This window comes from Furipterus horrens, unplaced genomic scaffold, assembly GCF_987537825.1.
Source record: "Furipterus horrens unplaced genomic scaffold, mFurHor1.1.pri manual_scaffold_1, whole genome shotgun sequence".
NCBI classification, from domain to species: Eukaryota; Metazoa; Chordata; class Mammalia; order Chiroptera; family Furipteridae; genus Furipterus; species Furipterus horrens.
In genome coordinates this window covers 194,962,407-194,987,585 of record NW_028327171.1, presented here as the reverse complement: position 1 = coordinate 194,987,585, position 25,179 = coordinate 194,962,407, and the positions used below count along the sequence as shown (strand labels likewise).

Below are 25,179 nucleotides of genomic sequence, written 5' to 3'. Positions count from 1 at the left end.
TTTTATTTCCAAACAATGGAAATTCTGGAGTATTCAGAAACATGATAGAGGCAATCCTGATGTGGGTGTGGGGGTGAAGGGGTGGAACAATATTTTCATTTAAGATTTGATAGTTGTACATCTTAAAACCCATTTAGAAATATCAAGGGGCACACCTTGTAAAGTATATGATTGTCTAACCACTATGATATACACCTGAAACTAATATAAAGTAATATTGAATGTTAACTATAATTGAAAAAAAGATTAAGATCCGATGACTGACTTCTCAAATAAAAATAAAATCCATCAGAAAAAACCCATTTAAATTATCTCAAGAAAATCATAGTCTGGAAATATTGGATGTTTTATGAGAAAGTATGCCTCACAGTCTTTACCTTTCTGATCAGATATCAAAAGCTAGTAGGAGCCTTCTTCTCAAAGCCTGTGAATCCCTTTTTTAATTTCTCAATCTGCTTTATGAAATCTTAAATAAAATCCCTTATCTATATGGAGTAGATATTTCTTGGGGAAATGTGAAGAACAACTAATTTCTACTTCAAGGTTGATAGAGGCCATACCAAAAGCAGAGATAACCACCATCTGGTTAAATGTGCAATGTGCTACAGAAGTTTTGAGGAAGGAGATATGAAAGGTTTGAATGGGTAAAGTGTCAAACTGGAATGGCGAAAATTTGGGAACAAATGAACCTTTCAGCATTTCTTAAATCACACAATGTACATAGGTAACTGATAAATGAAGGGAGATAAATAAGAGAAACTTCTTTAAGTCAACCATATTTAGCAAATACATACATCAAAAATAAATAAACATAAGTTCCAGTTTGAAGAACATTGTATTATATATCCATCATGTTTTCATTTTGTTTTATTACCATTGAGGAGTATAGGTGCTAAATAGCTACTAAAAACTCTCTAATGTGACCAAATTACCATGCTCTAGAACAGGCTGGTCTCTTAACTAAATTATAACTAAGCTCCTTTGAGCTCCAAAGACCTATGACCCAATCATGATGTGAACAGTTTATATGCCCAAAAGATAATTATAATAATTGTGTTTACTGTAAAATAGGTACATCTTACAGAAACTACATTATTTAATTTTAAATCCTATTCCAACCATTTTATATCTCTTCAAAATAGAGAAAATAACAATTCAACTCCAATTAGCTCAGCAATAAAGATATCGAATTAAGCCAGAATGGTGAGCAAGACAGGAAAGACAGTTTCAGGAACCTCTCATTTAAAATGGAAATGAGATGTTAAGTTGAAGACAAGGGGAAGAAAATTTGTTCAAAAGACATTTGAGTTATGATAGTTTTAATGTGGTACTATAATGACAGACGTCTAACCGGTGATTAACTTACTTAGTCACATGAATCATCAACGTGCCAGTTATGTCAAAATGAGTTGGCCTGAACAATGAATTCTGAAAATAGTTCCAGCAGATGTGAAAGCAAGTGGGAAGGCAGGTAAGAGAAAGAGGAGGGGAGAGGAGATTAGCTGGGGACAAGGTGGGCCCTGAATGTGAAGCAGCATTCTGTTCACATGCCAATTCACTGTCTTTAATTCAGCATAATGAATGCAACATAGATGGGCTCAATTCAGTGTTCCTCATAAAGTAAGAAGCATCCTAACACCCAGTAACACATTGCGTTTTCAGATTCAAAACCAATTATTCATAAATTCAAAACTAGCAGTCACCTCTATATTATATGATTTGAAAGATACAGAAAGGTCCATTTGCCCCCAAATTTTTGCACATCTGGCTTGACATCGGACCTGAGACCCTTACTATTATAACCCTTCCATTAAATTATGTCATTCTCTGGAATATCTCCAGGAAAATGTTAAAATTCATTTTTGTGCCTGGTACCTACTGCCAGACTACCTTGTTATCTTCCTGCCTAGATAGCCTTCTGTTGAGTGTGGCTGAAGCTTTCCCAGTTGCCTGGGATAATTCTGTGAATATATCAGGCTTACAGATTCTGGCTGATCTGCAAATGACTAAGCCAAGAGAGTACACATATTGATAAACATGTGGGTCTTTAAGAGATATAAGAAAATACAGTCTCAGCCCTTTTGAAAATTAGAGAAAACACTGCTTTAAGTAAGCAAGCCTAGCAGCAATGAAAATAAAGGGACTACAACTACCTGTGAAAACATAGACGACTCCCACAGACAAATGTTGAACGAAAGAAATCAGACATAGAAAGAGTACAGACTGAGCAATTCCACTAGTAAAACAGAGGAAAAGCCTCATGACATTGGACTGAGAAATGATTTTGTGGTTATGACAACAAAAGCACAGGCAACAAAAGAAAAAAATAGACAAGCTGGACTTGATCAAAATTCAAAGTTTTTCTGCATCCAGGACTTTATCAAAAGAGAAAAAGACCAGACGACAACAACAAAAGGCAAACTGGACAAGAGGTGCTTAAGAAATTAATAATTTAATCTTGATTAAGAGTAAAATGAAAACATTAAGTGGGAGAGATACATGGCAGGCCACATAAAGGAAGAGAAGTGTTTTCCAGCCTCAATTTTATATTATCTCCTTTATCTATTATACAGAGATCATTAGCATTATGTAAAATGTCAAATTTAGCAGATTAGAAAAAACTTACAAAAAAATGGAAAGGCAACTCACAGAATAAGAGAAAATATTTGCAAATTATATATCAGATAAGGAATTGATATCGAGAATGTATATGGAACTCCTACGGCTCAACAACAAAAATCCAAACGACTTCATTTTTTAAATGGGCAAAGGATCAAGTGACATCAACAACATAATGGAATAGTTTTCCACCACCATTCCCCCCACAGAACATTGATTTTGATAACCACCCACATATGGAAGTACTTTTATAAGGGTTCAGAAGTCCAGCAAAGAAGTTCCAGCATACCACTGGAACAAAACAATCCAAAAATAAGTGCATTGAGGAGTTAGGTAAGAGGAATAGTTCCACTTTGTCCCTGTCATGTCTCCCCCAAGGAAGCACAGCTCAGTGCCAAGAGAGACCCCTTCAGTCTGCAATTTCTTCCAAACGGAGAAAGTGAAGGGGTACTGTGTGAGCACCCGGGTTCCCTAGCTGTTCAGGACACTGTCCAAGATTCCCACTTCTTTCTTGCTCCACCCAGAATAGCGAGATAATTGGTGCAACTGAAAATTTGGAAGAAGCTGGGAGCACAGCAAGCAGGGTTCATAATTCATCAAAGGAACATGGATTCCATCAAGAAGCCTGCCCATAAGCCACTTGGGATACTTTGCCTGTAGGCACCCTCAAATGGCCCATGCGTATCGCCAGTGCTCCAAGTGCCTCACCCATACACCCTGACATGATTGGCTCCCCACGTGCACTCTGGGGATGGCAAGAGTGAGCCTTTACAGATAGCATGCAAGCCTGTGTGGAGAGCCAGCCCAAATCTGTGGATTTAGGAGAAGGCACACAAACTTGAGCAATTCAGTGCACTGTCCCAAGGAAAACAAATGAGAGGCTCTCAGCACTCAGCTCGGTTTTGTGGAATTGAGAAAAAGAATATGATCTTAAAAATTCCCCTCCCATCCCTCCTCCCAAGAGGAAACAAGAGGTGTGGAGTTGGCACGTTCATAGAAAAAATCTAAGCCCTGGCTGGTGTGGCTTGGTGGATTGCACGCTGGCCTGCAAACCAAGGGTCACTGGTTCGATTCCCAGTCAGGGCACATGCTTGGGTTTTAGGCCAGGTCCCCAATTGGGGGTGCACAAGAGGCAACCACACATTGATGTTTCTCTCCCTCTCTTCTTCCCTCCCTCCCCTCTCTCTAAAAATAAATACTATACAATACAATACAATGAAAAGAAAATGTCTGAGAGAGTCTCAGAATCCCTTACATGGCTGACTAATGAAGGAATTTCTCTCCCAAAACCAGTGAGTAATACTGGAGGAGATGATTGCTTCTTCAAACATGAAGACAGCAATGCACAATCTCAGGGAACATGAAATGTCAAGGACACATGACACCACCAAAGGAATACAATAATTCTCCCGATACCACTTCCAAAAAAATGGAGATCTACCAATTGCTTGCCAAGTAACTCCAAATTCTTTTTTTTTTAATATGCTTTATTGATTATGCTGTTACAGTTGTCCCAATTTCTTTTCCCTTTGTTCCCCTCCACCCAGTGACATCCCTCCCTCCAGTTGTCTGCTCCCCCTTAGTCCATGCCCATTGGTTGTGCATATAGTTCCTCTCAACATCTTCCTATCTACTCCACTCCCTCCTACTATGCTTCCTAATTCCTGCACCATCTCCCTCCCTTTTCCCCCTTCCCACTCCCTGCTGACCTCCTCCCATAATGTTCCTCATACCTATAATTCTTTTCACACTCTAGTTGCCTACTTAGTTTGCCTTTGTTTCGGTTCCCTAGCTTCTGTTGTTTGTTGGAATACAGTTTTCATTTTAATGTTCATAGTTTTGATCCTTTCTCCTAAACAAGTCCCTTTAACATTTCATATGACAGTGGTTTGGATCTGATGAATTCCTTCAGTTTTACTTTGTCCTGGAAGCACTTTCTCTGCCCTTCTATTCTGAATGACAGCTTCGCTGGATAGAGTATTTGTGGTTATAGGTTTTTGCTTTGCATTACTTTGAATATTTCTTGCCAGTTCCTTCTTGCCTGCAGAGTTTCTTTTGAGAAATCAGCTGACAGTCTTATTGGGATGCCTTTGTATGTAATTCGAAATAATTCTTTTAAGAAAGCTCAATGAACTACAAGAAAACACAGGTAGACAACTCAATAGAATCAGGAAACAATGCTTGAACAAAATAAGTTCAACAAAGACAGAAATCATCTTTAAAAGTATGAAATAGAAATTCTGGAGGTGAAGAATGCAATAAATTAAATGAAAAATGCAGTCCTAAAGATGGTGACAGAGGTCGTTCCTGACTTAAACCTTCCTTATAAAAACATTTAAAAACAAAAACAAAAAACTAACAGCTATCCATAGACAAGACACCTTTGTGAAAATCCCATGGGTGAGGCTTAAACACCCACTGGACCACAAAGACTAGAAGGACCGTATTGGAAAAGAAGAGGAGGGGCTTCACTCTAACCACATTGCCCCCCAACTAGGCTGGCACAGTGCCACACAAAGAGGGCCCTCCAGGCCTATAGTTTCCCCAGTGGAAAAAAGAGACCCCCAAGTGGTAATCTAGCTCCCCCTGCATTGTGGGTCACTTCCTGGGAGGCCCACTTGCATTTCGCTTCACAGGGATATCAAGGGAATTTGTGGTGCTTGAGTGCCGGGGATCAGATTGTGACAGAGAAGGGATCAGGGCTTACAGCAAACATCACTTGGGCCTTTGCAGATTGAGTTTCTACTTGAAGATACACCCAAGTAGAAATTCCAACCCTCAGCTTTGTCCATCTGCAGGGGCAAGACAATGGTGCTGTCTGGCTAGGGAACTTCATGAGTAGTTCTGCCTGATTTGAGCCCCCAAACAAAGAGCCTTGCTGGCCTCGAAGCATGTTCTTCTGCCCCACCAAGAAAGAGAAGCTAATTCATAACCCTGCCTACTGGCGAAGGTACACCCCGACACACACACTCCCATCCCCCCAATCAGTAAGCATGACCAGGGAATCCAGGCCACTGCAGAGCCTACTCTATAGCTATACTTGGACAGGAAACCAAGCCAGCAGTCCTATTCAACTGTTCCCAGCCAGTGACACACCCCCACACTTTAGAACATGGGCAATGGCCTTGCCCCAAAATAGACTCCATAGCAAGCCCCATTTGGCTGTAGATGATACCAGCTGACCAGTCCAAAACCTCAGGATGTACTGTCAAAGACATTTCTGCCCAAGCAAACCTATAATAGTCTGGAAGAGGGGACTACTTAATGCATAGATAGGAAATCAAAGATCATAAAAAATAAGGTAAACATGACACCACCAAAGGAAACTAATAAACGAAGAACTCAGAATTATCCTCTTAAAGAAGTTTAGTGAAGTTCTACAGCAACTCGACCAAGAAGGAGGAAGAATCTTGGTATTTGCTACACATGGATGAAACTGGAGGACATTGTGCTAAGTGAAATAAGCCAGACACAGAAAGACAAATACTGTATGATCATACTTACATAAAAATCTAAAATAACCAAACTCAAAGTAACAGAAAGAATGGTGGTTGCCAGGGGCTTAGGGGTGAGGGCAATGGAGAGGTGTTTGTCAAAGGATACAAAGTTTTAATTATAAGATGACTATGTTCTGTGAGACTTGGTTGGTTGGTTAAAGAAGCCCTGTTCATCCAGACGAGTAGGAGGGGCAGAGTCGAGGATATTGGGCAGAGGGGTGGTATGGCTCGGACAAGTGGCAGCAGGTCAGATGATCCCACATTCATGTGTGGTGGATAAGAATTGGGAAGGATACTCTGGGAGCGAGAAATCCCACCCCCAGGCCAGACCGCACAGTCCAGGTTTCTAGCACTGGGAAGATAAACCTCCACTACCTCTGGCTGTAAAAACCAGTGGGGTTGGGGCAGTGGAAGAAACTGCTAGATTTTCACCACTTAAGGGGCCTGCATGGTCTTAAAGAGTATGCAAAGCCCAGGGCAGCAACTGGAAGGGCACCAGTTGCATACGGGACATGGGTAAAGTGACTGGAAACCAGGCAAGTGCTGGGCAAATCGCCAGAAGCCAGGCAGTGGCACTGTTCCCACTCCGAGCCCCCAGCACAAACAGAGCCACAAAGTGGTGAAGTGGATAGCCCTGCCCCATACAATTTACAGGCCATGCTACTAAGACAGGCAGTAAAAGCAACTCTATCTAATACACAGAAGCAAACACAGGGAGGCTGCCTAATATAAGAGGCAAAGAAATACGGCTCAAATGAAAGAACAGAACAAAACTCCAGAAAAAGAACTAAACGAAATGGAGATAGCCAACCTATCAGATGCAGAGTTTAAAACACTGGTTATAAGGATGCTCAGAGAACTAAGAGTATGGCAAAAAAATAAAGGAAGAAATGGTTACACAAAGTGAAATAAAGAAAAATCCATAGGGAACCAAGAGTGAAGGGAAGGAAGATGGGATTCCAATCAATGATTTGGAACAAAAGGGAGAAATAAACATTCAACCAAAAGAGAAAGAAGAAACAAACTGCAAAAAAACAAGGAGAGTAAGCTTAGAAACTCCTAGGACAACTTTGAATGTACCAATATCTGAATTGTAGGGGTGCCAGAAGGAGAAGAGGAAAAACAAGAAATTGAAAACTTATATGAAAAAATAATGAAAGGAAACTTCCCTAATTTGGTGATGGGAATAGATATACAAGTTCAAGAAACACAGAGAGTCCCAAACTAGTTGGACCCAAAGAGAACCACACCAAAACATATCATACTTAAAATGCCAAAAGTTAAAGATAAAGAATCTTAGAAGCAGCAAGAGAAAAGAAGAGAGTTAAATACAAATGCATTTCCATAGGACTATCAACTGATTTCTCAAAGAAACTTTGCAGGCAAGAAGGGGCTGGCAAGAAGTATTCAAAGTGATGAAAAGCAAGGACCTATAATCAAGATTGCAGCAAAACTGTCATTTAGAATGGAAGGACAGATAAAGTGCTTCCCAGACAAGGTAAAGCTAAAGGAGTTCATCATCACGAAGCCATTATTATACAAAATGTTAAAGAGACTTATTTAGCCTCTTTTTTTTAGCCTCCCTCCTGCCTTCCCTTAACACACCAGAGCGGAGAGAAGGAGCAGACCGACAAGTCTTTGCTTAGAGATTTAGACTGTATTTTGGGTGGCCCCTGCCCCACCTGCACATAATCAAAGTGACAGGAGCAGTCCATTTCAAGGGATGCACATGCTGGGGAGCCTACATCTTTTAATTGTGCTGGGTGTTCCTGAGCGGGCCAGCATTTCCCTGACGGGAGAATTGAGAGTTGAGTGGGTTCCCAGACTGGGTAGCACAAGCCACTCGAGGACAGTGCCGAGGGCAGTGGCGGGGGTGGCGCAAGCCTGAGGCAGAGTCCAGTTTATTGGAGCAGGAGAGGTGACGGAGCTTGCTGTCTGGGGAATGGGAGACATCCAAGAATAGGCCCACCTGCTTCTCGGTAGGGGGAGGTTGGGCCATGGGGTCCCCTCTTGTCTTCTTCTCTGTCTTTGTTCTCTCTATGGGACTTCTGGTTGGAGCTAGCCTCTTTTCTACATTTTCTTTTCTGGTGTTGGCCATTTTCTCAGCTGTTGAAAACGTGGGTTCCCTTTGCCCTTTGCCTTTTGCCTGAAGGTTTATATATTGCAGAAAGCATTTCATCTTATTTCTCCAGCCCGATTCTGGAAAGCTGGGCCTGTTGTGACAATGGGCTGGCATCTCCTGCCTCTGCAAAGTTTGGTGCTGTAATGGCTTATGCTGAATAAGAGGGCCCAGGGAAGCATGGCTCCGTGACACCTGGATCCCCACACGCTGGACACTCTCAGGAATCCTTGCTGGTCTGAGGCTGACATTGAGCCTGGTTTGACTGTCTTGCAGGTCATTCTTTAGATTCCCCCCCATAGGGGCTCCTGGGCGTGGCTCTGGGGGTTTAAGCTGAGCATGGTGCTGGGACCTGTGTGGACAGGGAGCATCAAGGTGAAAGCCATGTTTCTGTCGCCAGGGGCTTTGGGGAGTCCTGTTCAGAAGCGTCCCTTCTGGCCTCTGGGCTTCAGCAGGGTGGCTTTTTTCTCTTGCTGGGGAGAGCACAAACCCTGCATCTCCTTCTCCTTGGTCTCCTGCCAACTTTGGTTTCCCTGAATCCCTTTCCTTTTTAGCCAGCATGGAGACTTGGGTTGAATATTTGCTCTTGCCAGGGCTTTGGGACTCAGGGCTCCAGGGCTCCTCCAGGCTGGGCCTGTTCACACTGGCCTCCAACTGAACACAAAACACCTCGCCCTCTGTCACATCCCCACTGGGTTGTGACATCTCGGAGGACCCATGGACAGAGCCAAAGGGTGCTGCTCTGGGACTAGGTTGCTTCTGGTTCTGCCGCACCGCCTTTAACTCAAGGCCCAGCTGTTCTTTAAGGCAGAGCCATTTTGGATCTGGGGCATGGGGAGTGTTTGGTGGGGTGGGGAGTTTCTGGAGCAGTGATTTTCCTTGGTTGTTTAGACTCCCAAGAGGCGCCTGTGGGGGGGTGTTCGCTGAGCATCCAGTTTGTTCCCTGGACTCCCGGGCCTTTGTGTGAATTCCCCATTGTATCTCTAGGATTTTCTTTCTCAGATGGAAATTTAGTTTGGCCAAGAGGGATTCCTTGAGTAGACAGGGCCTAGCAGACTCTGTCTGGCTTTCTCGAGGCTCCATCTCAATCATTCCTTCCACTGGCACTTCAGGTTGAAAATCATCTGCGGTGTCTGCACAGGTCTCATTGGCACCTTGAAAGCATGGCCCAGGCCTTAGACACTGCTCTTCGGGTAAGATCACCTGAGTCGGAGGTTCTGTTAAGATTTTGACAGGTTCAGGTACCACCTCTATGGTTGTAGTTCGAGTAGGTTTTGCTGAGGTCATGGCCTCGGAGGGAGCCACAGGATAAACAGGAGGCAGCCCTGACCAGAAGGCCAGATACTTCTGCCGTAAAGTTGTCTTCAGGCTCTCCATGGCTTCCTTGGACAGGGCTTCGGCTGGCTGAGGATGTTCAGTGACAGCTTCTGGGGAGGTCTGCTGATCAAGGGACGCTGGCATCTGGGGCATAACTTTCTGCTGTTGGTCAGGGTCTGTTGCTGCCTGTACCTCCAGTGGTTTGCTTTCTGGGATGCAGGTGAAGGCAGCCACTTCGGGGCCTCCAGGAATAATGCACTCACGAGACCTATACACACGGGCAGGGACCTTGCCCTCGTGAATCTGCCCACATTTGGAGTCGATGTGGCTCTGCAGTATTGCCTTGACTTGGTCAAATAAGTGTGGTATGCAGACTGGGTCCTCAAACGGAGAGCAAGGGTCACCAGCACCAGTGGCTTCTAGGGCCGAGGGTTGGGGGACACTCACACTGGCTAGGGCTGTGCTGCTCCAGGATGGAGTCTGCTGGTGAGTGGGGGACAGGAGCAACTGGAAGGACTGCTGGACCTTTGGGGGCAGACCCCAGCAATGGTGACTCAGCTGCCTCTGGAGGTGGAATTTCAGCAGCTTCCGGGAGTCCACGGTTGGGCAGACAGAGTTGGGCTTTCCTGGAGTTTCTGGAGACTGGGCTGTGTCACAAGGCTTATACGGCGCAGGGGTCTGGGTGTGCTGAACTCCCTGGAAAACAGCTGGCAAACTCCACTGGTGCTGGAGCTGCCTCTGAAGCATGTGCCACTCTAAGGCTTCACACTGGGCCAGAGTCAGGAATGGGACATTGACCTAAGCTGATGGATGGTCACATGGCATGACACAATTTGGGGATGATGATGGGGGACAGGGTGGGTCTGACTCGGGTGGAGTCTTAGACAACAGAGGGAGAAAGGAGAGCTCCTTGAGGAAAAGGGGATCCTTCAAGGGGAGCTTGGACAGACTCCCGTTTGTGGAGTGAACTTGAGAGCCCAAGGTGTCATCCAGGGACTCACTGTGCAGAGAAGGGAGGCCACAGAACAGCTGGCTGTATTTCTGCTGCAGATGGCCCACTGGGTCATTAGCTTTTTTCCGAGGAAGTAGATAGAGGCCACTTAAGTCTTTAAGAGCTGCAGAGGGCAGAGCCAGAGCCATGTGGTTTGGGTTTTGGTGGTAGCGGTGTCTTTGTATTGGGTCTATAAGGGACCATTCAGAAACCCAGAATGCCTGGGTTGCCTGGCCAGCCATACATGAACCCCAGGTCTGGTAGGAAATTATGGCAACTTTCTCAGCAGAGAACCCAGAAGTATCATTTTGGATGAAAGAAGCTGGTTGGTTATTCACTGGTTGGTAAAACAGTGGCAGGTTTGACATGAGCTGCCTCAGGGACTTCTCTACACGTCTGGGCAGCCCCCACCTCTGGAAATGCATCCATTTTTTAACATGTACCTCAAGGAGACTCAGACTTCAGGACTGGGGAATGGCTGGTGGACAGGCAGGACAGTGACCATAGGCAAGTCTATAGAATGTGTCAGGGTAGTGCTATCTTGGTTCAGAGTCAGCAGCGAGACCCGGGGATGCAAGGGCTGCTGACCTTGGTTCCCGCACATAGGGCTGAGGTTTTGCTGTATCATCTCCTGTGGGTTTACTGGAATCCTAAGCCCCTCAAAGCATGAAGAAGACATAGTGTCTTGGAGCTGGGGCATATCTGACACTTGAAATTCTTGGACATTTTCAGCCCAGTAATGTTGCATACTAACTGTACCAGGTGATTGGGCAGCTGACCAGGTAACTGAGTGGTCTAAATATTCCTGATCCATTAATTGTGATGCTGAAGGGGTTGCAGATGGAAGTGAAAGTTCTTGAGAGCATGTGGAAGGATGCTCCAGACTATGCTCAAAGGACACGTCAGACTGGGACAAAATCTCTAGGCAAGAGGAGCCCTGTGATGGCCCCGGTGAAGTGGGAGAGATCAGGGCGTTCTCACCCACCAGCAACGGCTCGATCTCCAGAGCCATTGCATTGCAGATTTGGCAGGAGGTGTCTGCACACAGTACTCGCCGCACACTTCCGTCATGAGGAAGCCAGCTCTGGCTAGAAGAGAAAACATGACTACTGTTAATGATGGTCTCAGGCAACCCATAGCAGTACGGGGCCATGACTGACTGGGAGGTGGGTGAGTTGTCTGCTGTCCTACATTGTGAAGCTCAACCAGAAGATGGGAACAAATGATGGAGAAGCCAATGGTTAGCTGATAGGGAATCACCAGGGTCATCACCAGGTAGAACTTGCACTCAGTCTCATTTGGGTCTGTGAAGGCCACTGCATGGTATTTCATATTCCCCAGTTGTGTAGAATGAGGTTCTTGTTGGAACTCTGCTTCCTGGGGACTGTGAGGTGTATACAACATGTCTGAGGAGCCAGTCTCATTCTCTAGAGTTTTTAAGAACAGGATGAGACGACAAGAAACTGGGCTTCCTCAAGACAGAAGGCGAAGCAATGTCAGCAGTTTTTAGGGGTCTGCCCTAGATAGAGGGGAGCTGTAAGGAGAATATGACAATGATGCCTTACTTATGCACTTAGTCACCCATTCTCTTAGCCGGCTAAGTTGTCTTGTGGCTGAGTACAATCCCATGCAGGGTCTTTTATGAATTAAGCGCTCGTCAGATTCTGAATTCTAGAACCATTGTGAGCCTAGCCTAGAGAAGAACTGGGAGACTCCTCCCTCATAGATGTCTGAACCCCCTTTTCCCCAGGAACCCTCTCAGCTGGTGCTGCAGCCTCCACTGTGTGTGACTCCCTCCCAGCCATTCTCCCTCTTCTCCTTATCCCTGTCCCAGGCCAAGCAGAGAAGTCATCACAGTCCAGGCTGGAGCTGGGACACTACAAAGAGCGAGTGATCACCTTTTCATGATAGACAGCAGCTCCCATGGCTTCTCAGCTTCTTTCCAGGAAGGTCTCCTAGCTGAGAAACCATGAGACAGTGTTATATGAAACAAGAGAGCATTCAGGGACATCCTGTAGGAAGCTAAAGGCCTTTGAATGAGAAGAGACTGAACATCCCAACAGTCCATGCTCTAAGGCACATCTGCGTACAGCTTAGCCAGTTACGATGTGCTGTCCTGGACCTAATCTCATTAGATCTCCACAGCCATGCTGTGCATGAGGCTGGGTCTTCAGATGCCCATTTCATGGGTAAAAGACTGAGATCTGAAGTGGCTTTCACAGGGTTATATAAATACTAAATGGCACCGTTAAGGACATCTGTCCTTCTTCCTTATTCTTCACTCCCTGGGCAGAGGTGTTGAATTTTGGAACAATCCCAGGCTCTGATTCTCCACCCAAGAAATTCTGCTAGGAGAATGTCAACTTGAGGGACCAAATCTACAGAACCTTGCTCATAGTGGAGGGGAGTGAGAGAAGACACTGGGACTTTACCTCTTAATGCTGCATCTCTAGCCTTTTGCCTGATTTTTCGGTGATGCTTAAAGACAAAAAAGTTAAGAGTGTGAAGCTGGGACACCGTGTTCTCTTTCATGGTCATAATAAGACAAAACTAATATAAATTTCCAAATCCCTTTCTGTGTACGTCTCTGTTTAATACACTCATGTACATTTCCTTCCTCTACTCCGTGCTTTTTACCCCAACGTCTTATTTTCTAGTTATTTCTCATTTACTTCAAGGCTCTCCTTATTCCTTACTTCCTGTCCCCTTTCCCAGGACTAGTTCTCTAGGGGGCTAACCACGACACAGGAGGAATAGTGGAATAGATTAAATGGTGATGGTAATTAGTTCTTACAGCCCTAGGACTTTTGCTTACTAAGTCTACCAACCAGAAGAAGCCCGCATATTGGGATGTCCTCTGAGATCCAGTGAGGTAGATTCCATTTCATCCAGGTCTCAACCCAAGGTAGAGACTTGAGAAAGGTAGGCTCTAAGAAAAGTACCACATTAGAATAACTGAATGTATGGTATAAAAATTGGGGAAGAATGTAGAAAGAGACTCTGAGATTTTAAAAGCTTTCTATCTGAGACTTAATTAGTTCAACAGTGGTGTTAATGTTTCCCTACCAGGCAGCAGCTTGTTTTAGGTTCGAGCCTTAATCCATGGTATATCCTTTTCACTTGCCAGATAATTAGGAAAATAATGAAGAATGTGCCGTATATACATAAGAAATATCCAACATTCCAAAGAACAAAAGTAAAGTTTAGCATGACCTAAACCTTATTAGTTTGAGGAGGCTAGCCATCCCTATATATAGGCGGTCAGGATCCTAGGGCCTAAAGACCTCACAGAGGATGGAACCAGGTCAGCCGACTGCATCACAAAGCCCTTCTGTTTCACATGGCAGGTGTAGTGTCAAAGACTTTTACCTGTTTTAGGGAAGCTTATGTGGTGATTCAGTTTGTAGATTACAGTGTCTGGTTTTCCGTAAAGATTGCAGAGCCAGAGACTAAAAATGCCCGCTCACAGGCAGTGTCTGTGCTCCCCTTTGCCTTCACTCTCCACACCCTGCAACAGCCTGACGGCTTGGCTCTCTCCTTCATGACAAGGGTCTGGTCATCCATCCCCAGAAAACTGAGTGTCTAGGGACACAGGGCACCTTGAAAGCATGGCCCAGGCCTTAGACACTGCTGTTCAGATAAGATCACCCGAGTCAGAGGTTCTGTTAAGATAACCATACCTTTCTGAATTCCAAAAGGAAAAATCATGGAGGAAACTTAAATGCATATTACTAACTGAAAGAAGTCAGCCTGAAAAGACTACATACTGTATGATTCCAGCTACATTCTAGAAAAGATAAAAGCATGGAAACAATAAACAGATCAGTGGTTGTTAGGGTTTTTTTGGGGGGTAGCAATCAATAGACACAGCAAGGAGGATTGGAGGTACAAAGGAAACTCCACCAACTCCCCCGCTGGTACTAGAAATGTAACTGAGAAACACTCACAAGCTTAGGGAAGGCAGGGTCTGGTTATTGCTCAGCAATGAAGAGTTTTGATGTGACAGGCAATGGTGATTGGAAATCAGAGGTGCATAAAGGGGACCATAGCTGATGTGTCAGGAAAAGGCCACAGTGGTAGTACCTCTAAATTTATATCTGTGGGGGAAGGGAAGCCTTCATTGTGGTGGGAAGAATTTTTAAACACTGCTTTTAATGAGGCAAGTAAATTTGGCTCACTTCTGGAGCACTGTCTAGTTGTCGTAGTTATTATTATTGTTGTTGTTGTTGTTGTTATCATCCTAGATCTGCCTCTACTGATGTGACAGCATTCTGCTTGATCAGGAAGATGATTTTCTATAGAGATAAGTAACCAGTTCCAAATAAGGGTCACAACATAATTGCTGCTTGTGGACCTACATATCTTCTCTGCATGTGTGCTGTTTACCTGAGCAGTTTTGTTTTGTTTTTAACCTGATTTTGGTCTCTTTTTGGCAGGACTTTTTTTTTCCCAACCAGCTCCAGGACCTATCACTTCTATACCTTGACTATTAATTCATTGATTAATTAATTAATTTTAAAGATTTTATTTACTTTTATTTTTTATTTTAATTTATTTTTTATTGTTTTTCTATTACAGTTGTTCCATTTTTCCCCCCTTGCTCTCCCCTGCTCCACCTACCTCCCCCATCTCGCACAGTCCATCCCCATTTAGTTGTCCATGTTTATGGGTTCTTTATACATGTTCCTTTACCCTGGCTGGTTTGGCACAGTGGATTGAGCGTCGGCCTGCGAGCTAAGTGTCGCTGGTTCGATCTTCCAGTCAGGGCACATCAGAGAAGGAAAACTCTGACTCCAACAAACCTCCGCTGCCTTGCGGCATACCTCTTCAGGGGAAAGGCTAAGGGAGTAAACCCCGACAGAAAATCCGGAGCCGGAGTCCCTAAGGCGGTTTGACGTTGTAGTCAACACCGGCAACTCCTGCGGCACACCTGAAGCCAAGCTGTATCGACTCCGTCTTTCCCTTGGACCCTTCAGCTGCGAAGAGAGGGGGGGTCTGCTGCATGGGCAACAGCAGACCCTCCATATCACCCTGCCCAGGCTCTGTAGCTTCAGCTTCACTGGAGAGGACACTCCAGCGTCATCACAAGATGTCGATTCAACACGGGAGGAGACAGATACCGTGTCACTCCCGAGTCGGACTGCACAGCCATTCTCGGCGGTGCAGATGGACTCTTAAGAAGCTACACCATCGTCTCTCGAGACGGACGGCTGCCGACGACGACGACGATGTTCTGTGAATCTGAAGTACAGCCTTGTGACTATAGTTAATAATAATGTATTATATAATTAAAATTTGTTAAGAGATTACTCTCAAATGTTCTCAATACACACAAAATATACCTATCACGTCACAATGGGTATGTTAATTAGATTGATTGTGATGATCACTTCATAATGTATACATAATTCAAAACATCATACTTCAACAAAGCTGGTAAAAACAAACAATGGACTTGAACAGTCATTTCTCCAAAGAAGATAATATAAATGGCTAATAAGCACATGAAAAGATGCTCTCCATCACAAATATTAAGGAAATGAAAATCAAATCGACAATGAGATGCCACTTCACACCATTTGTATGGCTATTATTAAAAAAAGAACAACTGTCAGTGAGAATGTGGAAAAATTTGAACCCTTGCCCACTGATGGTGTGAAAGTAAAATAATGCAAATGCTATGGAAAATGTCATAATGATTCTTCAAACAATTAAAAATACAATCACTGTATGATCAAGCAATTCCACTTCTGGGTATATAACCAAAAGAATGGAAAGCAGGGACTCAAACAGATACTTACACACCCATTTTCAAGCAGCATTACTCACAAAGCCAAAAGGTGGAAGCAACTCCAAGTATCCATCTATGAGGTGGTACATACATACAATGGAGTATGATTTAGTCTTAAAAAGAAAGGAAACTCTGGCACTGTGCTACAACATGGATGAACCTTGGAATCATCATGCCAAGTGAAATAAGGCAGTCATAAAAAGACAAATACTGTATGATTCCAGTTATATGAGGTACCTAGACTAGTCAAATTCACAGAAACAGAAAATGGAATTGTGGTTGCCAAGGGCTGGGGATAGGAGAGAATGGGGAGTTATTGTTTAAGGGGTGCAAGTGTCACATGGGGAAGACGATAATATTCTGGAGATGAATGGTGATGATGTCCACCCTACAGTGTAACTGCACTTAAGGCTTCTGAGCCACACATCTAGCATTAGTTCAAGTGGTACATTTTATGTTATATACTTAACCATAATAAAAAAATAATCATCCATAACAAAGCATGGCCTGCAGCTGAAGCTGTCTCTGCCAGCACTTCCTAAAAGTCTATCAGGATGCTAGACTAGTGCCTCGCTAACTGAAGAGCAATTATTACTTGAAGAGTTTAGATCAAGTACAGACTATAGGACCCACATCAAGACTCTAATTTATAATGTGAAGAGTGAGGCTTGAACATTTTTTTATGTCCCCCACGTGATTCTAGGGTGCAGCCGTGTGTGAAGGTAGCTATTTCTGCCACTTCACCGTATCATATTTACAGACAAAAGGAAAAAAAAAGTGATTCTTCTTTTTACAACAAACTCAACTCTAAATGCACTAATTTTATATAAAAAAACACAGATTTTTGTTTATTACATAGTGCTATATTGATAGTCAAGAAAAGACCAAATTGAATAAATCAAAGTTTGAAACCTTGACTTCACAGGCATTTATTACACACAAAAAATTGACTGACGTTAATCTTCTAAAATCAAGTTTTTAGACACGTTCTCAACTCCCTGTTAATTTTGTGTTGAAATTTCTTAAAAGACCACAAAATACTTCACAAGCAGCAGGGAAATGTCATCTCATATTGTGTCTTGGCAAATGCTGGCATTATAAAATGTCTGGTTCTTTGCTCGTGGGCACATCATCCTTTATATTTTAAATGTCAGCTTCCACCTGAAATAATCAACAGATTTCTCAGTGAAAGCACTACACAGTAATTATATCCCATTTGCACCTACAGATTCATTCATTATTAACAACTTTATGATTTTACATCACTGATCAGCATTTTTCTGCAGGCAGAAAAATTATTTAATTGCATGCTAAATCAAAAGCATAAAGATGTCTACAGGCCATTCTTGATAAGTGATGACACCAGTGTCTTGGAAACATTGAACTGAAACCCAAAGACCTGATACTCTAGACCGTGTGCCACCCTGATCCCCTCTTCAGAACTAAGCACTCATTGCCTCAGTTGAGTGAAGGAGAGGGCCCTTGGCCAAAAGGTTATGCTTCCTCCCAGAGTCAGACTAGATATAATGACTGGAGGACCCAATCTCTTGCCTCGATCCACGCATCTCTGAAGATTCATCCCCACTTTAGTTTCCTGGCTAAGGCTTGCCTGTGCTACAGCTGCATCACAGTTCCGCCTCTCTGCCCAACCCTGCATCCCTTGCTCCAAAGAGCTAGCTCTAATAAATTCTCAGCAAGAGAATCTTCTTTGCAGTCTGTTTCCATGGTAACCAGACCTGCATCAGCTATTCTCTCAACTAGCTCTGTAACCATAGCAAAGTCACTTAATCATACCACTGCCTGTAATTGAAAAAGTCTAACTGAGCTTAGGGCCACTGAAAATTCCCAGTGCCACACCAAACAATGTCCCACATGTGGTAGCAGAGACCTGCTCTCAGGTCTGCTGTGATGAAGTTCATACATTTTACAACCCATCCTTTTGTATTCCATCCCCTTTAGATGACAAGGAAGGGAAATTATGTATTACTACCAGGTGCCTATTTGAGGTTCACCAATTCTGAAGGAGCCAATGACCTTTTTCTGGACAAAAAATGTCCTGGGATGAGGGTCACTTACAATGATCAACTCATCTGCATTTACCCAAAATTTCCCCAGCTTTAGGACAAAGAGTCCCACAGCCCAAGTAGTCCATCAGTCCCAGGCAAACCTCAATAGCTAGTCACCCTACTGTGGTTTCACATGCCCTGGTCCTTGGGCTTGTACAATTAGTCATCATCTTGGTGACTCTGGCTGCCTGACTTGTACACAAGGCAGAATATATGTCCCAACCTACAGGGCCCTTTTTTATTTCCTTTGTAAGACTTACCAGAATTGTAATTAGTCATGCAGTTATTTGTCTAATTTTTATCTCCTCAGCTAGACAGCAAGAGCCAAATGGACCTATTTGCCTTGTTTGTGATTGTATCCTTAGTGCCTAGCAGAGACCTAGCACCCAGGCAAAGCAATCAATATTTGTGGAATAAATGAATGGAGTGGGAAGGAAGGAGATGGGTAAGAGGGTGAAAGACTACAAAGAGGATAAAGTGCAGGTTAATCAGAGTGAAAGTAAGTAATCGAGGAGGGCTCTGTGTGCCATCAGCCTTGTGCCATGTGTCCATTTTCCTGTGTCATATCATTACATTGCTGAACTATTATTAAGTGGTAAATTTCTGACACATGTATTTGTAATTTTCTATCAAATCAAGTACATTGTGCCTGGAATACAGCAGATCCTCAAGTTTTGAAAAAATGCTGTCTGAATGAATCAACTGCATTGCCATTTTCGGGGTCCCTGTTTCAGATCAGTTCCCTGACAAGATTTTTAATTCTTAAGCTCAGAGCACTTTCTCTAGAAGAAGCCCTAGCAGGCATTTGTTCAAACCTTCCAATTTCCCTAAAGGAAACTGCATATCACATCTTTGTTCCCTTAAAGTAGTATTTTCAGTGAGTTTCTATTCCCCCCCCCCCCCCCGCCACTGGTTACTACTGGAATAAAGCAAGTCCTTTTATGTCACTTGAAAACACTGAAATTTTTTTTTGTATATCCTCAGAACCATATTAAGAATTGTTATAGTATAACTCCCCACCCACATAACAGTTTTTTGATCTTGATGCTTAAACTGAAACTGGCCTAAATTGATAAATATGCTTTAAAAAAAAGGAACTTCTGTGTCCTGTGAAATTACTCATCAATACTAAATGTTACCCATTTTGAACAGCAATTCCTAGAAACAGAATTCATGTGGAAAATGCCATCCTATTACATTCTGGTATAATGATAATTATTTTTGGAACACAAACACGGATTTTTGTCAGTATGAGACACCAGAATTGATTTCTGCCCCTGTTCTTTGCTTTTATAAGTGACTTATATCCGGTGGTCCAAGGGCGAACAGCTTCATTTGTCAAGCTGAAAGATTATCTTTATCTCATCAATTTATTTCATACCAACTATAAAATATTTATAAAATTTTATTTATGAGTTCACTGCTATACCTTATAATATAAATCATGTGAACCAAGTGATATAAATAGCAAATAAGGCAGATGATAAATAGATAATTGGTAGATTAAACAGGTCAAAGCTTTTTTCTCTCATGCCTAACTTCAATGCAAAATTGTGAAGTTTGCAACCCCCTACCTGCACTATCAAGGTTCCTTGGCCAACATGATGAGGGCTTAAAGCTCCTAAGAGTATTGCATTTGGGGAGAAAAAGATACTCTAAGCTAGCAGTTCTCAGACCCCATGGACCACTGGGGGATCTTGGAGACTCTTTAGTGGGGTCCATGAGATAAAAAAGCAATTTCATAACATTATTGTGATATTGAGTTTTTTGCCCCACTCTGTTAACATTTTTATTTATAACACAAAACAATGGTGAATGGAACTACTGGATGCTGGGTACCTATCAAGACAGTGCCACCAAACTGTGCTAGGAGTCATTATATTTTTTACCAAAATGCACTTACTAAAAGGAAATAGGTTTCACTTAAGAATGCTCTTGATGAATCAGTAAAAATTATTAGTTTTATTAAATGTGGACAGTTGAGTACATGTATGTTAAATATTCTGTAAGATGAAACAGGAAGCACACATAAAGAACTACCGTATACTAACGTAAAATAGTTGTCTCCAGGCAGAATGATTGTGCATTGATTTACAAACTGAACTAGCTGCTTTTTTGTGTAATACCATTTTACTTGAAGGAACAGCTGGCAGGCAACGAATGCATGCTTATTCATATTGGGATCTCTGGCAAACATTTTATTGAAAATAAAGTGAGCCTTTAGCTTCAAGGAAAACAACTGACAATATTGTTGCCAAGGATAAAATGCAATCTTTCAAGTGAAAATTAGGATTTTAGAAATCTGTATTTAATACCGTGAGTTTAACAGGTTACCAATACTTAGAGATTTTTCTGACAAAACTGGTAGTGATTTTCGGATATTGCATAATGATACATTTGGAAGACCTATGTAACTACAAATGACCAATGCATAATGTAACAAAATCATCGGCAGCCGTCCGTCTCGAGAGACGATGGTGTAGCTTCTTAAGAGTCTATCTGCACCGCCGAGAATGGTTGTGCAGTCCGACTCGGGAGTGACACGGTATCTGTCTCCTCCCGTGTTAAATGTAACAAAATAATGCATGGGTAAAAGACCCATTCGATGTGCAAAACAAACGAATAGATTTTATTTTTCAGACCAATGGATTTTAATATAACAAAGTATAAAAAGGTTGTTGGTGTGGCTTGAGAGTCTACATCATAACTGTCCTTTAAGAAACCACCACTTGTCCAGTTCTCGGTGTCATTTTTCAAAGACAAATATCCACAACCACCTGCCAAGCCTTATAAAATACTCCTCTTCTGCTCCAATTTACATCTCTGTGAGGCCAAACTTTCTTCATAATTCAATAACAGCCACAGATTGAATGCAGGAGGAGATATGAAAATCCAACTGTCTTTTATTAAACACTAAAGGGATTTGAGAATTTGTAAAACAATGTCACTCTTCTCACTAATGTTTTTGTTTTGTAAAATATAGTTATATTTTGTTAAAGGTGTATTATTTATGTGAGCATGTAGTAGTATTATTATTGCTATTTTTGACCAAATTAATAAATATTTAAACTCTTCTTATTTTTATCTCAGTAGATGTAACCCATATAAACAAAAACTCTTTGGGATCCTCCATCATTTTAAGAGTATAAAGAGGCTCTGGGTCCACAAAGTTTGAGAACCACTGCTCAAGATGCTAAAATATTTGCCAGTCTTAGCTCTTTTATTGTTACTTGTAACAAAAGTTGGAAATAAAATAGAGAAAAAAGAAGGGAGTTGAGTTTCAGGTTTGGCATCACATCAATACAGAGATAAAGAATCAGCCCTAATATTTAGACAAAGAACAATAATTCAGCCAATGCAGGAGAGAGGAGCCAGAGGTGACTGAAAATTTAAGCCTTCCTTACTCCCCTTACTTAAGGATCTCTACAAATATTGAGAATACGTATATTTGGAATTTATTCAAAATATTAAGAGGAAGGGTGACTCAAACTGACATCTGGATAACATATGGTTATAATAAAAAAATTACCCCTATAGAAATTGATTTTAAGAAATTATATTTCAATGCCCATCACTGATGAATAAATAAACAAAAAGTGGAGTATCCATACAATGGAATGTTATTTGGCCATAAAGAGAATGAAGTGCTGCCTTGACTAGTGTGGCTCAGTTGGTTTCGCGTCACCCCATAGAGCAAAAGGTGATTCCTGATCGGGGTACATGATAGATTGTGGTTGATTCCCAGTCTAGGCATGTTCCAAAGGTAACCAATTGATATTTCTCTCTCACATCAGTGTTCCTCTCTCATGCCAGTGTTTCTCTCCCTCTTTCTCCTTCTCTTCCTCTCTGTCTAAAAATAAATAAATAAATAAATAAATAAATAAATAAATAAAGGAAATTTTTATAAAGAAATGAAGTGCTGATTCATGCTAAAACCTGGATGAACCCTGAAAAATGTTTAGTGGAAGAAGCCATAACAAAAAGCCACAATTGTATGATTCCTTTCACATGAAAGGTTCAGAACAGATAAATCTATAGAGACACAAAGCAGATTAGTGGTTGCTGGGGACTGGGGTAAGGAGAAATGGGGAGTTGCCGATAATAGGTATGGGGGTTATGAACATGTTCTGGAATTAGGTGGTGGTAAAGGTAGTACATCTTTGTGACTCTGCTGGAAAATCACTTAATTATATATTTTAAAGGGTAAATTTTCATGGTATATGAATTACATCTCAATAAAAGTTACATAGAATAGGATATTATAAACCTGGTATATTAATATCATATGGCTGCTAATAATAAAAAATCACAAATTTGTGGCTTAAAGCAACAGAATTTTATGCTCCCACCATTCTGGAGACCAAGCATCTGAAATCAAAGTGTCAGCAGGGCTGCACCTCTCTGGAGATTCAGGGGGGAATTCGTTCCTTGTCTCTTCCAGCGTTGAGAGTTGATAGTTGCTGGCACTCCTTGGACACATTATTCCAATCTCTGCCTCTGTCTTCACAATGCTGTGTGTGTGTGTGTGTGTGTGTGTGTGTGTGTGTGTGTGCCTTCCTATTTCTGATACGGACACTTGTGATGGCATTTAGGGTACTCCTGAATAATATTACCTCAAGATCCTTAACTTAATCATATCTACAGAGACTCTTTACAAAACAGGTATCTAACAAGTTCCAGGGATTGGGAGGTGAATGTATCTTTGAGAGCCATTATCTGTAAATAACTGATGTGCTATGGCAGCCATAGATGTATGCCAATTGAATCTGCCTTTGAGGAAGAACTTGCCAATCAGCATATGGCATGCAGTTAGCTGACATTCTTTAGCTATTGCAACTTCAGGATGAGCCACACTCTTCCTTGCAGCCCAAGCCAATACCTGAGCATGGCAGGTGTACAAGGGACTGGTCATCTGCACAGCATGGGACTGCTCTACCAGCAATCTTTATGCCAGAGCTCTCCACTGAGTTGAATGAGCTTTGGCTCTTCCTACCTGACTCATCTTCCTTTTCCCTCTCCTTATCTACCCATTTCTATCCCTCTCCCTTTTATATTTCACAGGGTCACTCCTGTAAATTCCATTCTGCTAATTTGGACTTGACATCTTCTCCTCAGAGGATCTAAGCTCAGTCAGTTGATACTGAGTAGTTCAAGACAGCAAATAGCAAGATGAACTTTCAGAACTATGTTACCCACTGTCCAGCTGCAAATGATGACCCTTTGCCCCAGATGCATTGATGGTCACTGGTGCAAGGTAGCAAGCTATTCATTGAACTTTACAGTGGTGACTCAGGAGAGGGTTCTGGGGGAGGAGACTTCTCTGGCCAGTGCAATAATTCAGGCTCCTGAGAGTGAATAATGCATACAAGGACAATGGAGTTGGCTGGTTATTACTATGGGATAAGAAGGGATAATTAGAAACTGAAGGCAGTTAACATTTCAAAACTAAGCATGAGAGCCAAAGGACCTCTCTGACAACTTACAAAGAGACTTATCTCCTGCAGCAAGAAAACAGACACAGCTGTGAAACAAATTCAGGGTATCCAAACTTCGAAGACAATTGAATACGCAGCCAAGGCAAGTCTGTTATGCCAAGATCAGGACCCTGACTAGAAAATACAGGCTCTGAAACATGAGATAGAAATGGATTCCTAAAAGACTTTGGCTCTGTAGAATACCCTGAACCCTCAGAGACTTCAGAGACTACCAATGCCTCCCTATTAAGAGGTAGCATTTCACCGTGGCTGGTGTTGCGCAATGGGTTGGGCATTGTCCTGAAAACCAAAGGGTCACCAGTTCAATTCCAGACCAGGGCTCATGCTTGTGTTGCTGGCCAAGCCCCCAGTTGAGGGCACGCGAGAGAAAACTGATCTGATGTTGTTATTGTTTTTTCTCTCCCTCTCTTTAAAAATAAATAAATAAAATATTTTTTAAAAAGAGTTAGCCTCTCCCCCATGGGACCCTATAGTGAATTGAGACTTTTCCTGTGCAGAAAAACACTGCAGAGATCTCTCCCCATGCAAGACAACTGGTCCCCCCTCAGAAGCTGACTTCATTTCCTCACCTGGCTGCCAGACCACTGGAATGAATTCCCAGCATAACACAACTGAGCACGTACTGGAAATGATAAGGAAAGGGAAGACTACACCTTAAAGGAGCTCCAAGGATTGACCAGGATGTACTAGCAGAAGCCATAGATTGAATTTTGAGTGTGCTTCATCAACTGTTGTACAAGCAAGAGCTTATTGACTTAGGGTCATTCTCTCAGAACACAAGATTTAACACCTCACAAGGAAGGACCCAAAGGAATGGGGCAAATTCACTGGTAGGGTGGCTCTAAATATCTGGAGAAAGCAATAGCCCATGCTAAGTGAAACTGAAATGCATGAGTTGCTATGGCAGGAGGACAAAGTAATTGAAAGGCTCAAGGAATCAGACATGCTGGGATGCATATATTATGTGGGTTCAGAAGACCAATCAGAGGACTGAGTTCTACAGGAGAACCTGAAGGACACACTGTTCACAAAGACTATCAGAATTGTAGTGGGGGGAGGGGGACTCAAAATCACTGAGAAATTCAGCAGTGGTTCTCTTCTGCAGATAAGGGCTAATTGTAGAAGAGGCAGTCACAGAGACTGGCTCATTAATAGCAATGGTGATAATGGGTCCTTGAAATATAGTAGACACCAGGTAGTGGCACATAACTGCCCGGCAGAAGCCCATTATAAGATAGAAAGGGTATGCTTGGGATCAAGTTCAAGCAGGAACAGAGAGCATGT

General features: G+C 42.5%; 1 protein-coding gene and 1 pseudogene across 1 annotated transcript; both read right to left on the bottom strand.

The window, feature by feature from the left end:
* Positions 1-7,866: 7,866 nt before the first annotated feature.
* On the bottom strand, positions 7,867-10,299 carry LOC150022564 (protein SPATA31F1 pseudogene; annotated as a pseudogene).
* Positions 10,300-10,997: 698 nt separating this feature from the next.
* Positions 10,998-13,075, bottom strand: LOC150022563 (protein SPATA31F1-like). Its single transcript, XM_090288126.1, has 3 exons — positions 12,976-13,075; positions 12,442-12,502; positions 10,998-11,631 (listed from the first exon to the last, which is right to left on the bottom strand). The coding sequence occupies exons 1-3, from the start codon at positions 13,073-13,075 to the stop codon at positions 10,998-11,000; spliced, it is 795 nt and encodes a 264-aa protein (XP_090144252.1).
* Positions 13,076-25,179: the final 12,104 nt, after the last annotated feature.